Source organism: Phoca vitulina, unplaced genomic scaffold (assembly GCF_004348235.1).
Source record: "Phoca vitulina isolate PV1807 unplaced genomic scaffold, GSC_HSeal_1.0 scaffold10, whole genome shotgun sequence".
Classification (NCBI taxonomy): domain Eukaryota; kingdom Metazoa; phylum Chordata; class Mammalia; order Carnivora; family Phocidae; genus Phoca; species Phoca vitulina.
The window spans coordinates 45,281,559-45,299,212 of record NW_022589713.1 but is presented as its reverse complement, the minus strand read 5'-3'; the positions used below and the strand labels follow the sequence as shown (position 1 = coordinate 45,299,212).

The window sequence follows — 17,654 nt, the reverse complement described above, 5'->3', positions numbered from 1 at the left end:
AACTGAATACAGGGGTCATCAAGCTAAGATCGCTGGCTAACCAGTGCCTTCTCTGGCCCTCCAACACCAAGGTCCAGGTGTGACTAAGAAGGTGCTCTCTCAGTCCAAGGTGGCCACCACAGATTTTTTAAATGAGGCTTTCTTATTGGTTCCAGCCAGTGCTGTGCTGGAGCCAACTAGGGCCAGCTCACAAGAACTGATTGGGCATCTCTTCCCAACTTCACATTGAGGAATATCATGGTGGTAGACTGAAGTCAGTCCTGATGGGTGTATTCACCACAGAAATCAATACATGTTACAAATCGTGGCACTTTTTTTTCCTGAAGAGCTAATTGTTACACACTTATCAGCATATGATGGGCTCCCATCTTAATTCCAAACAAAGCATCACTTTTGAATGGCTACTTACGTAGCCACCAAAGAAGATTTTTTGAATGAAATGTACCATCTGAATGAAATACATCTAAATGAATATACCATCTGAATGAAAATACAAACTGAAAGTCTCATTTATTTATTTTTTTTCCCAAATGTATATAACGGAGATTGTAGCTGGTGAAAGATAGGGTGGTAAATGACAAGTCAAGATCACACCTTTTGTTCAAAATAAACCCAAAATACTAATGTTGGTAAAAATATCTGTAACAAGCTATTTATTTATTGGCAGGTTTTGAATTTTTACTCCGCATACAAGAGAGTTATATGTGATAAGCCACATACTTGCATTGGGGAAAACATTGAACAAAGGTATTGAGCAATGTACCTAGAAACAATATGGGGAAAAACACTATCTAAATTTTTAACATGTTTTTTGTTTCTTATTCTTTTTTTTTTTTTTTACATGATTTGAACTGTGTTTCAATCCTGACATTGGTGTGTCCTTTATAGTCCTTCTAGTGTCTTTTTCCTTGCTAAAACAGTACCAGTGATTCATAGACAGCCTTATCTTCTATCCCTGTAAGACCTGTTTGAAATAAACATTGAAATATCACTTCTTTTAGGCAGAAAAAAATGGGATGGCTAGTTCAGGGAGTCAACTGCTTGTTCACACACTGAGCTGTGGACCCCTGGAGCTCAGATGCCAGAGGCCAGGTTGTGAGGCTGTGAGGTAGGAGTGGAAGTAGGGGCTCAGTCGTAGTGGACTTTGCCCTCGGCCACCCCAGAGCTGGACAGGTCTCCATTGCAGAGTGTGTGGAGTGGTGAATGGGGCCTGTCTTCCAAGGCACATGTGGACATCTTCAGCCTGTATTTTCGAAAGGCCTTTTGAATAACAGCAGCACATCTTTCCTCTTCCTTCCTCTTGGTGGTGGTGACTATGGGTTCATATAACTTCTTGGAAGGGTTGGCTTCCATGAACTTCTCCTCCATCATCATTTTCATGCTGTCCAGGCCACCGGAGTCACCGAGTACCCTAGTGGTGAATGCGAAGAGAATATCCAGGCAGTGGAGACGATCTCCACTCACCATGGGCAAGTCCATCATGAGAAATTGAAATTTATTGGGCTTTGCCACGCGCAAAGGCTCAGGAAGGGCATCAGCAAAGTCAGAAAGGGCAGAATATTTGATGAACTGTGTTGCTTCTGGGTCAAACTTTTCCCAGACTTCATAGAATATCTCAAAGTCATCTTCACCCAAAGGGTCCTCACTTTCTTCAGTGGCTGTGTTAAAATTCTCTAAAATCACAGCAATGTACATGTTGACAACAATGAGAAAGGAGATGATGATGTAACTGACAAAGTAGGTGATGGCTATGGCAGGGAGGTGACGGCTGTCTAAGTTGGGGTTGCATGAATCCTTTGATTGCAGCATGGGCTTGAGGAGGGCATCCCAGCCTGCTGAGGTGGTGATCTGGAAGAGACAGAGTATGCTGCCGACAAAAGTTTTGAAGTTGAATATGTCATCAATTCCATGCTCCTCTTTCACTTTGCAAAAACAGCTCATACCAAAAATGGCATAAATAAACATAACCAGAAAAAGTAGAAGACCGATGTTGAATAGAGAGGGAAGAGACATCATCAGAGCGAAAAGGAGAGTCCTAATTCCTCGTGCTGCCCGAACAAGTCTCAGGATCCGACCAATCCGAGCCAAGCGGACAACCCTGAAGAGTGTTGGAGGGAAGGGAATGTGCTGCTGGTTCTCCAAGGCAGAAACCATTGTACCTTAGGAGAAGGAGATAAGGAAATTAATTTCCAGCAGGCATCCTGCTTTCAGATCCAGCCTCTCTCTCCTGCCTTGGAATCTTAGTGGGGCCAACTTTAATCAGTACTTTGTAATTTGTGCACTGCACAAATTAAGAACTTTCTTTATCAATATTGGGAAAATATCTGTGTCTTAACTTGGAAAATAATTTCCAAGCACTGTACAACTTTAGATGGGACTTTAGATGAAATAGGATGTCTATAATATTGAAGACACCCAAGGAAAAGAAAGAGAATGCAGCTTATGAAAGCCTATATTGTGACTTATCTCAAACACTTGAAGTGCATTATCTATATTGGGTTTTGAAAGTCACTCATGAGATAACAAATATAATAGTTTTCCATATTTATTTTCCATATATCCATATTTATTGGATATATAGAATGGAAAGCAGATAAACTAAGGATGGAGTCCTTCAGATTAGCATAAGGAGAAACTTCTGATACTGATTAATGGTTGACTTAAGCCTGAGCTTTCAGTGGAAATTGTGGAACTTCTAACCCCAAAGCTCCTTAAAAAGGCAGGGTTTTATTTGCATAGGGGAATTTGAACACAGCCTCCTACAGGTGAGGACAGGACAGGGCTGTAGGGAGATGGTGGTGTTGGGATGCTCAACTCTGGGTGGAACCTGCCACAGAGCTCTCATGTTTGTCAATATGCTCATCCCAAGGAAGGACTCCCGAGATCCACTCAAAAAGCTTAAGGGATTAAGTTGGAGATACTTTCCTTATTGTTATAGATGCCTCCAAAAATAGCATCTCGAGCAAAGTTTTCTGCAAACAGCTAATTATTTGGCCTAAAATGTCATCCTGTTCTCTCATTGCCTATTCTGTAAGCAACTGATACAAGATTTGAAACAATTCACATTTTGGTCCAAATATTATAGAATGGCTGGAACATGCTTGCCTTGTGTAGACATGGCCTTGCTCTTGCTCTGGGTGGGGGGTCCTCAAAGGCATTAGGGGTGATGGGCAGCCAAAATTGTCTGCTATCCCCTAATGACTAAAGAGAACTAGTTCATAATATATTTCACCAACTGCCCAATTGTGCCAACGAAGTTGAATTCATATGTTAATTGGACAGCCAAATCTAGTGAGATGTAGATTTATTAAGTTCCAACTTAACAACAACTGGAGGAGGTCCACCCTTTAAGGCTACCTCCTTCACAAATATTTCTTTGACTAATAGGAGCCCACAGTAATCTGTCCTTTATTTGAGCTCAGTTCTTTTGCATACCATGGGATTTGGTGTACAGTTTTCTCTTTTTCTGACTCTTTAAGGTGAGTAAGTCTTAATACTTAAACCGCATTGTTAACTCCTAGAGAAGGATTCACTTTGACTCATACTCATTTTGTATTTCTCTAAAAGCTTAGGAAAGACCTTGGGAAAGTGTAGAGGCTTAGTGTTGGGTGGCAGATCTACTGGCAAAGGTGTATAAAATGCTGCCCATGTTGGTGAGTAGGATTTGGCTCAATGTGTGGATTTTCTCATCCACTGGAGCAAAATGCTATCCAGTGCTCTGCTGTGTAACTGCAATTGCCTAGCAGTTGTTCAAAGGACAGAAGTAAGAGATATTTCCACAACCTGCATGCTGGCTAGCACTGCCTGGAAGGAGTTCAGTAAGTAGTGGAAAAAATGAGCTGCTCTCTGCATATTGGAGGAAGGGGTTCTTCAAGTTCTCAGAGGGCTGTGCCAGAGTCATTATACCATCATTTTCCTGACCTTATTGCTGCTGTCAATTTCACCAGGACTTGGAATTGGAATTGACTGATAAAGATTAGCAGTCTATTTCACTGGAGGTGTGTGGAAGGATTTATTTCTAAACTTTATCTACATAAACTTCATGGCTTAGAAACCAGAACAGACTATGAACTGTACCATTTTCTTGTTCTTGGAAACATCTGCATTGCTACTGTAGTGATAGGAACCAAAATATTTTGATCTCACATATCTGTTTAACACATTCTTTCTGAAATAGTACAAAATCTTCCACTTGTGAAATCAGTTTTCATTGTCTTCATTGCTTTTTGAACTATGGGAATGGCCCCTGGGTGGTTGCACACAATTGTAAAAAGTCAAATTACTGGTTTAGTCAAAAGCAAACTGCAAAAACCCAGAGTGTAAACTCTTATGGTTTAGCCATGAAGAATTTAATTTCAAAGTTGATGTGTGTGTGTGTGTGTGTGTGTGTGTGTGTTATAAAAAAGGTATATGGCAACAACACTTTTTTTCTCTATTCTTCTTCAACAAATCTTATAGTTAATCCTGCCTATGTTAAGAAAAATACACTGATTATAGAGCAAGACTGTTTGGTGAATGGGGTCCAAGCAGTTGAGACAAGCATAGTTCATGCTGTGGTTTAAGTTAACATGGGATACAGAATAGAGAGAAAGCATTGCTTGCCCTCACGACACATTCTTGGAAACCCAGTCTAGGCTGGGCCATGGAGGTCCTATATAGGAGGTGAGAGAAGACCTAGCAATGTCACAGGGGCGCAATAATTGTGATCTGATATCCACATGGATTTCTGAACTAAAGAAAACCATGGGAACTAAGTACCAAATCCTTAAGACTAAAAGATGCTCATGAGAGTTTATAGTTGCCCATGAAAGGTAGACCTTTGACTCAGTTACCTGGATATACCAGGTATCCCCACAAACACTTTAAGGTCATCTTAGCTTTGTCTATCTCCATTGAATAAATGGATCCACACAATTATTTAACTCTATTTCAGTAGTGTAAACAGTCAAGGGAATGAAAATTGCTCTGTATCTCCTAGCAACTTCCCAGTAGAGAATGGCATCAATACACCTGTTTATTTTTTCAGAAACCACATTAAGCCTAATTTGTTGCTTTGTGGATAGTTTGGACATACTTCCAAATGGTAAGATTTACTTCTAGCTCTCAGATTAAAGCCCCTTGGGTTTCTGATATTACTTACTAACAATAGAAAGAATCACAATCACACAATCAAATAAATTCCAGCCAATGGTGAAGTAGTATTGCCTCAAAGCAAAGATTTTGGTGAGACACTCAATTGTAAAGATGACCACAAAGGCCAGGTTGAGACGCTCAAGGATGAGTTTCGTGGCTTCAGACTGGTCATCTGATTCAGCCATCATGCTAACCATGTTGAGGAAAATGAGGATGATGATGATGATGTCAAAGACCTGGCTTGTGACTAGGTCAAACACGAGACCTTGGCATTTATTCTGAGATGGAAAAGAAAAAAGGAATCTTAGATCATTTTGCATTGTAAGAATGAAATCACATACACAAAAAAGGCACATACAACAGAATTTGTCCTCTCTTACAATTGAAGCAGTTTCTTAAAAAATGCACACCCATTTTAAACAACAAGAAATTCTTGCATTTACATTTTCATTTAAATTTAATTATGTAACTGTTTTTGAAGTTGTAAGCTTATAGCTTTAATTCCATTTTAAAACGAAAAAAATGTTTGGTAATGACATAACTTTGATGTGATGGATGATGTTTTGCTGAAATAAAACAGCTCCTATTGGATTTAATAATAAAAAGATGAACTTCAGTTTCTATATTTCATCTGTTTCTTTATTTGGGCTTCAATAATATTAATGCAGAGAATACCTACTCACATAATTATGTTGGACGAAATGGAATTAACATCTCCAAGCCTCCACTTGTTAATTCAGAATGATCAGACCTAAGTATACTTAACCAAAACTCTGTATTCAAGCAGTTCTTGAACGCCAATTTTCTAAATATGGTTCACTTGAAAATAAGGCTAGATAAATGGGATTGTGATGTAATGATTACTAAAAACAGAAATAGAAAAATTGATTATTTCATTTTATTATTGATGGTGAACTTACATATTGGTTGGTACACAGATGGTCATACTACTCACAAAGTAAGTATATGTTAATTACTCTGGTTCAGGTTCTAGCTCAAGTTTGCATGCCTAATCCACCACGTACAGTGAAATGACTCAATTGTCTCACTATATTTTCTGTAATCTAACAGCTGTGAAGCACTACTTCTCTTTACTTAGTGGAAAACTATTCTTAAACACAAACTCAGACATGAATATTGTATGGTATTCTTGACTGTAAATGGGTTGTTTTACAATATATGTATACATTAAGGTATTTTATATCATATTATCATCTAATTGAAATATACATACACTAGTCTATTTAGAAAACTCATAAACTCCTGAGAATCATTTTTAGAACCCTAGGTATCTCTTACGGTAATCAGACAAAAGATGATGTTGGTTTGTGGTGGTAATAGTGGAGAGAGATATAAGCATTTAGGTTTAAGAGCTAATATGGAAATAGATGCAGAAGGAGTAAGTTTGAATGGAGGTGGCTATGGGGAAATGATAGGTTGAGGCTATCGTTCTGGTTGGTGGAGCCATTCAAGAGAACAGAGAATGAGGCACTTTGGAGGGAAATGATAAGATCTGTCCTGAGAACACTGAATTTGAGGGGCCAGTGGGGAATCTGAGGACCTTGGGCAGGTAAAGGTATGGGTTTGGAGCTCAGGTGCAGAGCTGGAATGCAGATGTGGAGTTCAATGGCACCAATACTGACATTAACTAAAACTATGAGAGTGGACGATATCAGTCAGGGAGAGCAAGGACCATGAGAAGAAAGAGGATAGGGACAGCACTGGAGGGATACTACATTTAAGTTGGTGTCTTTGAAATTTTGTCCCAGAATCATTAAAACTTTTATCAAGGAGTCTGGAGAAGAAACTTGAAAGTCAATTGCATTTGCTGTGTGAGAACACTTCTAGGAAGTCAGAAAGGACCTGGAGAAAAGATACTTTTAAGAGTGCTCTCCAGGGAATCACAGTGATTGGCAAGAACAACAGTGAGGGAGAGTAAGCCTAGGCCTAATAGTTTAACTCCAGGATTTAGAGAAACAGAGATCAAGAATACAAGTTACCTAAACTGGTAGATATCAAAAAGCATTCGATATCACTTTAGAATGTACAGTGAATCCTACACCTCAGTATCATCTGTGTGGATGGTTCAGAAAGAATCAGAAATGATTCCAGATCCCTTCCTCTACTGTTTAAAATGCATCACTGCTCAGGTTAAAACAGCTAGACTCCCCCCCACCCCCATGCAATTGCTATTCATTTGTTACAAAGGTCAAAAATAATATTTAGATTTTAGAGATTAAAAAAAGTCTGTGGGGAGATAAAGTTAAGGGTTAACAGCTGATTTTAAAATCTTAACTCAAACTAGGGACATCTGGAATATGTATTTATCTCATGCAACAGTGCTCTCTGGAATATAGCAGTTAAGGTAAATGTGATACATAACTGGGGAGATGATACCTGCTTGTTGGAGTTACTCCTTGTGAAGCCCTGACTGGTAAGCTGTAGCTACACAGGGAGGGCTATGGCATGACACCTATTTCCAGATGAACCATGTGATGAACATGCCAGAAGACATAGTTAAAGCATGGAGGTAGAAGCTTGCCTCGGATAAAGTAGTCCTTGCCCACCTGAAACTCATCCCTTGCAGCTTAGCATGCCCAGTGCAGGGGAGAGGCCTCAAAGCTGCAGCTGTGTCATTGCAACTTGTGTTTGGCTATGTGCTGCCTTTTGATTCATATTCTTTATGAAATAAATGGTTAAATATGTGGGAACCTATTGTGTCTCATGATTCTTTTAGTTAATTTCAAATCTAGGACCAACTGGTATTGAGTCAGTGGTTGCACAGCATGCACATGTAAATAAAAATTCTCTTTGTCTTTTTTGTTGGCTCAAGTTCAAATAAGAACCTTTCCAGATATAATTGTCTCATTAACCTCTCAGTAAAAAATTCTTCATTGTATAAATTCTAAACACTTTGCCCTAACATTCCCAGATATTTTTAGTGCAACACAAATATTTAATCCTAGTGGGATGGACTCTGTGTGTACCCTAAAACATACTCTTTCATTCAAATAATAATTACTGAGAATACACTTTAAGCCAGGCTCTTTTCTGAGTCATGGGAATAGCAGTAAACTAAACATACCTTTGATAATTTGGGGTCTCGTGTTCAAATGAAAATCTCTAAATCCTATACATGCTTCGGATATCAAGCCCTTCTCCCATACTACTTTCCTGAACTTTCCCATTGACCCTCCCTGCCTTGAAAACCTTCAAACTTACTTGTCAGACCTACCAACTATGCCTAGCATATTACTTTATAATCTGATGCGTTCAGGTTCCAGCTCCTCAGTTAGACAGCTCTGGAGTACCTGATAAAGCAAGATTCATCGAGAGCAAGGGTCAGCAAACTATATCCTGTAGGCCAGATCTGGCCCACTACTGGTTTTTGTATAGCCTGTGATTTTACATTTTTTAATGCTGGGGAAAGAACTGAAAAGGAAAATAAAATTTTGACATGTGAAAATTAAAGAAATCCAAGTTTTAGTGTCTATAAATCAAGTTGCACTAGAGCACAGCCATGCACATTGTTCTATACTATCTATGGCTGCTTTTGTGTTATATGGCAGAGCTGAATAGTGGTGGCAGAGACATTGTGGCCTGCAAAGCCTACAATATTTACTATCTGTCCCTTTTTTTGTCAAGTCCTGATATAGAAATTTTATGATAAATACTGATGAAGTGGAAGCCAGTATGCATGACCTAGACTTCACACCAGAAAAGGCTGGAAAAAGATATTATAAATGCATTTTAAATTGGTCAATATTTAGTCAAAACTATAATGAGATATCACCTCACACCTGTCAGAATGGCTAAAATTAACAACATAAGAAACAATGGGTGTAGGTGAGGATGTGGAGAAAAAGGACCACTCATGTACTGTTGGTGGGAATACAAACTGGTGGAAAACAGTATGGAGTTTCCTCAAAAACCCAAAAATAGAACTACCTAAGATCCAGCTGTCACACTACTGGGTATTTACCCAAATAATACAAAAATACTAATTCAGAGGGATACATTCCCCCCGATACTTATAGCAGCATTATCTATAATAGCCAAATTATGGAAACAGCCCAAGTGTCCATCAACTGATGAATGGGTAAAGAAGATGTGGTATATATACAAAGGAATATTATTCAGCCATAAAAAGAATGCTATCTTGCCATTTGCAATGACCTGGATGGAGCTAGAGAGAATAATGCTAAGTGAAATAAGTCAGAGAAAGGCAAATGGCATATGATTTCACTCATATGTGGAATTTAAGAAACAAAACAAATGAACAACGGGGCAAAAAAGAGAGAGGCAAACCAAGAGACAGACTCTTAACTATAGAGAAGTGATGGTTACCAGAGGGGACGTGGTTGGGGGGGATTAAGGAGTGCACCTGTCATGATGAGCCCTGGGTTACGTATGGAAGTGCTGAATCACTACATTGTACACCTGGAACTAATATAACACTGTACGTTAACTATACTGGACTTTAAATTTTAAAAAAAGATTTAGTTAAAACAAACTATTAAGTTTACATCATTGCAATGAGTATATACTAAGCACCTATTTTGTGCTCACTAAAAAGCAAATGAAAGTTGTTGCTCAAGTTCTTATTATTGAATTTGAATGTCTAATTTTCCTAAGGACTTGAGCCAGACACCAGTGTATCTGGGTCTTTGTTGAGTTCTTAGATAATGTCTGTAAACTTAAAAAATAAAGAACAGCACTGCAGACATCTGAGCTCAAGACCACGTAATGGATCTATGTATTTAGAATGAATCAATTGCTCTCACCAGAGGTCTTGGAATGGGCTTTTGAGGTTTTTTGGATCCTAATTTTTTCATTGCATTATAGTATTTCTTCTGTTCTTCTGTCATAAAAATGTCTTCATCACCTAAGTATTTGGAGAAGATGAGAGCTAATTATCATTAACAGGTTTTTTTGGAAACAAGTTCTGAATTTTCAGAAATAGTTTCAAAGTTATATTACATTCTATCAACAATTCCTAAAATTCCATTGGGAAGCAAAAGAGGCTGGACTCTATAGGAGGGCTGAAACAAGATTTAAATTAAGGAAAGGAAAAAATGCTACTTTTATAAGCTATATCTTACTTTTTAGAATATGAACAAAGATTACATACTGTTTGCAAACATCCACATCTTTAAAAAATTGAGTATATTTTAGGTTGCATAAATCAAATCACAATCCAAGAAAAGTAGATATTAGTAACAAAAATTTAAACAAAAATCTCACCAAATGGCAATTAAAATTCTCTTAAATAAATGAATAAATGCATATATTGCTATTAATAAAATTTTCCAGACCCATTCTCAGAGAAAAAAGAACTAGAGAGCTTTAAATGTTTTCACTTTTGAGCAAGAACAAATAGAAATATGAACAAGAATTTTCATTTCTGGAAATTTTAGGAGGAAGTAAAATATCTAGAAATGCTGGGTAAATTAGAACAGAATTCTTTTAAAATGTATAGCTAAACTTGCACAAAAGTAAGGAAAATCTCCGGCGTCTGAAAATCAACAGTGATCAAAGAGTAGCAAATTAGCCTGAAGCCACTGCTGGCCTAAGAGCATTTGCTAATCTCTGTAAAAACTAGAATCTTGGGCCTTAATAACTACAAGGGAGTCATGGGGAAAAGGTTTATGCCAAGGACCCTGCATGAATCTGAGACTCCTTAAGTGCTGCCGATGAAAGGGTGAAGAAAAAAACAGAATCTGTCAATAGGCAGTGGAATACAAGTAGGAAACTGTCTTAGTCTGGACTATGGGTAAAAACCCCGTCTTCCCTGAGAATCTGGGAATCTGGGCCTGCCTTGATGATGGTGTGGGATTTAAATTTTCACCACTACCAGTATGGACCAAAAATATACATCCCTAGGATCGTCTTTTCAACAACGGTCCTAGGGAAACTGGATATCCACATGCAAAAGAATAAAGTTAAATTCTTACTTAACACCATACACAAAAATAGCTCAAAATACATCAAAGACATAAATGTAAGATCTAAAACAACAAAACTCTTTGAAGAAAACATAGGGCAAAAGCTTCATAAGACTAGATCTGGCAATGATTTCTTGCATAGGATACCAAAGGCACAGATAACAAAAGAAAAAATAGACAAATTGGACTTCATGAAAATTTAAAATTATGTGCATCAAAAGATACTATCAATGGAGTAAAAAGGCAACCCACAGAATGGGGAAAAATATTTATATATCATATATCTGATAAGGGATTAATCAGAATATATGGAAAACTCCTAAAATTTAACAACAACAACAACAAAAACAGCCAATGTTAGAGAAATTACTATCTGTGTTCTCTTCTAGAATGTTCATGGTTTCAGGTTTCACATTTAGGTCTTTAATCCATTTTGAGTTTATTTTTGTATATGGTGTTAGAAAGTGATTCAGTTTCATTCTTTTACATGTAGTTGTCCAGTTTTCCCAGCACCATTTATTGAAGAGAATGCTCTTTACCCATTTTACATTCTTGCCTCCTTTGTCATAGATTAATTCACTATGTAACTATGAGTTTATTTCTGTCCTCTCTATTCTGTTCCATTGATCTTTGTGTCTATTTCTGTGCCAGTACCATACTGTTTTGATTATTACAGCCTTGTAGTATATCTTAAAATCTGGAACTGTGATACCTCCAGCTTTGTTCTTCTTTTCTCAAGATTGCTTTGATTATTCAGGGTCTTTTGTGGTTCCATACAAATTTTAGTGTTATTTGTTCTAGCTCTGTGAAAAATGCTGCTGGTATTTTGATAGGGATTGCATTGAATCTGTAGATTGCTTTGGGTAGTATGGACATTTAAACAATATCAATTCTTCTAATCCACGAGCATGGAATATCTTTCCATTTGTTTGTGTCATCTTCAATTTCTTTCATCAGTGTTTTAGTTTTCAGAGTATAGGTCTTTCACCTCTTTGGTTAAATTTATTCCTAGGTATTTTATTCTTTTAAGTGCAATTCTAAATGGAATTGTTTTCTTAGTTTCTCTTTCTGCTACTTCATTATTAGTGTATAGAAATGCTACCAATTTCTGGGTATTAATTTTGTGTCTTGCAGCTTTACTGAACTCATTTATTACTTCTAGTAGTTTTTTGGTGGAGTCTTTAGGATTTTGTATGTATAGTATCATGTCATCTGCAAATAGTGATGGTGTAACTTCTTTAGCAATATGGATGACTCCTTTATTTTTCTCGTCTGATTGTTGTGGCTAGGACCTCTAGTACTATGTTGAATAAAAGTGCCAAGAGTGGACATCCTTGTCTTGTTCCTGATCTTAGAGGAAAGGCTCTCAGTTTTTTCCCACTGAGTATGATGTTAGCCATGGGTTTTTCATATATGGCCTTTACTATGTTGAGGTATGTTCCCCCTACACCCACTTTGTTAAGAGTTTTATCATGAATGACTGTTGAATTTTGTCAACATTTTTCTAGATATGTCTCCTGAGGCAAAGGAAACAAAAGCAAAAACAAGTTATCAGGACTACATCAAAATAAAAAGCTTTTTCACAGTGAATGAAATGATCAACAAAACAAAAAGGCAACTTACTAAATGGGAGAAGATATTTGTAAATGATATATCCAATAAGGGGTAAATATCCAAAATATATAACTTATACAACTCAACAGTCCAATTAAAAAATGGGCAGAGGTCCTAATATATCTTTTTCCAAAGAAGACATATAAATGGCCAACCGATACATGAAAAAGTGCTCAACATCACTAATCATCAGGGAAATACAAATCAAAACTACAATAAGATGTCACCTCACACCTGCCAGAATGGCTAAAATCAAAAACACAGAAAACAAGTGTTGCCAAGAATGTGGAGAAAAAGAACCCCTCACGCACTACTGGTGGGAATGCAAAATGATTTAGTCACTGTGGAAAACAGTATGGAGGTTCCTCAAAAAATTAAAAATAGAAATACCATACAATCCAGTAATTCTACTACTGGGTATTTACCCAAAGAAAATGAAAACACTAATTTGAAAAGATATATGCACCCCTATATTTATTGTTAGCCTTATTTATTATAGCCAATACATGAAAGAAACCTAAGTGTCCACTGATGGCTGAATGGATAAGGAAGATGTGGTACACATGTGTGTGTGCACATGCATGTGCACTCCTGTACACACACACACACATACACACACACACACACACACAGGAATATTATGCAACCATAAAAAAGGATGAGTTCATGCCATTTGAGACATGGATGGACCTAAAGGGTATTATGCTAAGTGAAATAAGTCAGACTGAGAAAGACAAATACCATATGATTTCACTCATATGTGGAATCTAAAAAACAAATAAATAAACAGACAAAAAGCAGAACCAGGCCTATAAATACAGAGAACAACAGATGGTTGTCAGAGGGGACGGAGGTGGGGAATGGGTAAAATGGTTGAGCGGAGTGGGAAGTACAGTCTTCCAGTTATGGAATGAATAAATCATGGGAACAAAAGGCACAATATAAGGAATACAGTCAGTGATATTGTTAATAGTGTTGTACGGTGACAGATGATAGCAACACTTGTGATGATCATGGCATAACATATAAACTTGTCAAATAACTATGTGGTACACCTGAAAGTAATATAATATCATGTGTCAATTACACTCAAAATAAATAAATAAATAAATAAATAAATAAATAAACAAATAAAACAATCCAATTCAAAAACTGGCAAAGGACTTGAATAGACATCTCTCTAAAAAAGATATACAAATAGCCAATAAGCACATGAAAAAACACTCAATATCACTAGTCATTAGGGAAATGCAAATAAAAACCAAAATGAGGTACCACCTCACACCCATTAGGATGGCTACTATCACAAAAAGAGAAGACAAGCATTGGTGAGCATGAAGAGAAATCAGAATTACACTGTTGGTGGGAATGTAAAATGGTAGCTTCTGTGGAAAACAATACAGTGGTTCCTCAAAAAATTAAAAAATAGAATTACCATATGATCCAGCAATTCCACTTCTGGATGTATACCCAAAAGAATTGAAAGCAGGGTTTCAAAGAGATATTTGAACACTCATATTCATAGCAGCTTTATTCACAATAGCTAAAATGTGGAAGCAACCCAAGTGTCCATCAACAGATGAATGTATGAGCAAAATGTGGTATATACATACAATGGAATATTATTCAGCCTTAAAAAGGAAGGAAATTCAGAAATATGCTACAACATGGATGAACCTTGAAAACATTATGCTAAGTGAAATAACTCAAATCACAAAAAGACAAATACTGTATGATTCCATTTATATGAGATACTTAGAAGAGTCAAATTCATAGCAACAGTAGAATGGTGGCTGCCAAGGGCTAGGGGGAAGGAGAATGGGGAGTTATCGTCTAATTAGGTATAGAGTTTCAGTTTTACAAGATGAAAAGAGTTATGGGGATGGATAGTGGTGATGGTTACACAACATTATGAATGTATTTAATACCACTGAAATGTACACAAAAAATGGTTAAGGTGGTAAATTTCATGTTATATATATTGTACCACAGTAAAAAAATTTTGTGAAAAAAAAAAATGCAGCCCTAGAAGTTAACCAGGTTGTTCCAGGATGCCTGGCAGATACAAGTGTCTTCAGTAATTACATTCATCACAGCAGTGTGTATTAATACTATTATTCTGAGACTGTCCTATGTGTGTTTTAGGGGATAAAACAAAAATGAGTAATTATGGAAAATTTTAATTCTATTATTTCCTGTGCCCATGAGAATCAGTTTTTTCAGTGTGGAAAAGAGGATATACAGATTATTATTAGAGAAGAAGTTAAGTGAAAACCTTGTAGTTCTGAACTTGAATGAACAGTATTCATATTTCCACATACATTTCCTTGAAGTCCTAAATTTGAAGTAGCTCTGTCCACTGAAAAAGCATTAAAGCAATGACAATGTGTATTTCGGGTTGTGATCTCAGAATACCACCTCCCCCCCCCCCCCCCAAAAAACCAGAATTCCTTAGAGAAATGGTTGATTCTTGATCTGGCACAAAAGTATGATTTAGCCCTGGAATATCTTGTCATTCTAGAGAGCAAGGAATCTGTCAAATGGGAGGACCTGATTTTAATCCTGACCTCAAAAGAATATCAATTGATCAGAGAATGAATAAATGAATAAATATTTTAAGAAAATAAAGAATCAAGGAAATTTGAATGTTGACTGGATATCTGACAGATTTAGAGAATTCATGTTAAACTTCTTAGGTGTGGTAATGGAATTGTGGTTATCTTTAAAAGAGATATGTTTTGAAATATATGTGGGTGAAACAGTGTGATGTCACTTGCCCTATTAAAAAATCTGGTGACAGGATTGGATAAGGGCATAGATGCCATAAATATGTTCTTAAGTCAATAAACGTGTTGGGTGATGGGTCTTGTAGGTTCATTTTAGTATACTTTTGTGCATGGTGGAAATTTTCTGTAATAAAAAGTAAAGCAAAACAAAACAAAATACTATGGCCTGATCAAAACAGTGATTTCAAATGTAAGCTTCCATCTAAAATCACAAGGCCTAACATCCAAATTGCAGGGATTGATTGCAATCAAGCTGCATATTACAAAGGTGACTCTACACAGCACACTTCCAAATAACAGCAGCAATGTAGTTACAGAAGGACAATGAGTGACTCTTCCAGCAGACACTAAGAAGGCTGATCAGTATCAGGATACATCTTGGATAGATTGCAAGAGTTCAAAAAAAATTAAAAAGAGCCATAAAAACAATTAGGAAAACCAAAGGTGAATATTTAGTTATCCTATTTTAGGATTTTGGGATTCAGTTCCTACATGCAAGAGAAGAAGCCAAAAAGGACAAGATTGGGAGTCTGACTCCATAAAAACACTAAATGTCTATAAATAAAAACTGTCATTATAGAAATATAAGAAGTCACAAATTAGACTTACTAATTAAAAACATAAGAAAAAGATAACAATCTCAACTTTAAAAAAGAGACAAAGGGAGAAATACTTACAGCCATCAATCTGTGAAAAAGTGTATAACCTCACAAATGACCAAATAAATGAATATAAAACAATGAGATAATACTTTTACCAACAAGCTGGAAAAGATAATAAAAATTATAAAAATAAGAATGGTGAGAACAGAGCAAATAAGCATATTTACATCTTGCAAAAGAAGAGTACCTAGCACAGCAGTTCTGAAAGGTTATTTGACAATATATCTTTAATGCCTTAAATTCTAGAAACTTATCCTGAAGAAATAATTGCTGATACACAGAGAATTTCAGGAATGTTCATGATTGTTTTAAAAGAGCAAGAAATTTGTAAATGATCTAAATGTCCAAAAAATAAGAGAATGATTAAGATAAATTATTATTTATCCATAATAATGGGATGCAATTTAGCTCTGAAAAATTCTTATAACAAAGATGATTTCATCACATGGGCTCATAACTCATGGGGAGGAGGGGAAGCTACAAAATTAAAAGTATCATGTAATCTCAACCATGTACAAGGAATACATGCATATTCAGTGAGAAAGTAATTGGAAGAGATTATGTCAAAATGATGAAGCTTAATCTAAAATTATCATTTGATGGTCACCTTATGAGTGGTTTAAATTTTTTTTAATCTTTATTTTCCACATTTACTACAGATCCCCTGTGAATTACAGAATCAGAAAAAAATAAACATCTGTTTATTATAATGCATGAAGAAAAAAATCTCACTAAAAAAACCTGCTGCTTCCCCAAACATCTTTCCAAGTTCAATAAATCTGCTTAGACTTACGTGCTGGAAGCCAGGACACAAGTTTGCTGGAAGAGAAGAGTTTTTCTTTTTATCCTGGATAACAAGGTACACTTGAAAGGTTACTAAAATATGACTATAGTGTCATAAATACTAATCCTGGTACTTGTTTTTCTATTGGGGTTTAACAATGCCCTCCACTTAAGAAGGTAGAATGGAAAGTAAAAACAATGATTTAATAAAACCCAGCTGTTCTCAGTCTCTTTTCAGCCATATCTTCAAGAATCTTCTCCAGGTGGCTTTGTTCCCATACAGATGATAAACGTTACTTTGCACAGCAATCTAGATTAGAACTGTGTTCTATCCAAGCCCTTTGGAAAAGAGAGGTGAAAATACCAAATCAGGACAACCCCCATACTTATCTTTTTCTGCTGTTGGTTGAAGTTGTCAATAATAACACCAATAAAAAGATTCAGCGTAAAGAATGAACCAAAGATGATAAAAGCCACGAAGAAAAGGTAGTTTTCTGGTTTCTCCTCAAACCCTGGCTGTAGATCTTTCTGTTAGGGATTTTTTCAACAAGAAAAGAAAACAATTACTGGAGAAAATTATAAGCCATCTTAACTGGCTTATCTAGAAGACCAAAGTGTTTCTCAGCAGTAACATTAACTACTCGGGTTCCTGAACAGCCATGGCCCCTGCAAGGAAACCCTCTTTTAGTTTCCCCTAGAGGAGCCTGACTAGTACCATGCAATGGGGAGGG

At 36.5% G+C, this 17,654-nt stretch overlaps 1 protein-coding gene across 1 annotated transcript in view; it reads right to left on the bottom strand.

The window, feature by feature from the left end:
* Positions 1–498: 498 nt before the first annotated feature.
* The window catches only part of SCN11A (sodium voltage-gated channel alpha subunit 11), a 91,316-nt gene continuing 74,160 nt past the window's right edge, over positions 499–17,654 (bottom strand). Inside the window, exons 25-28 of the mRNA XM_032408973.1 lie at positions 17,310–17,451; positions 9,918–10,018; positions 5,141–5,411; positions 499–2,159 (exon numbers count right to left, since the gene is read on the bottom strand). Coding sequence (XP_032264864.1) covers positions 1,129–2,159; positions 5,141–5,411; positions 9,918–10,018; positions 17,310–17,451 — 1,545 coding nt within the window. The 3' untranslated portion in view covers positions 499–1,128. The remainder of the gene's footprint in view (positions 2,160–5,140; positions 5,412–9,917; positions 10,019–17,309; positions 17,452–17,654) is intronic.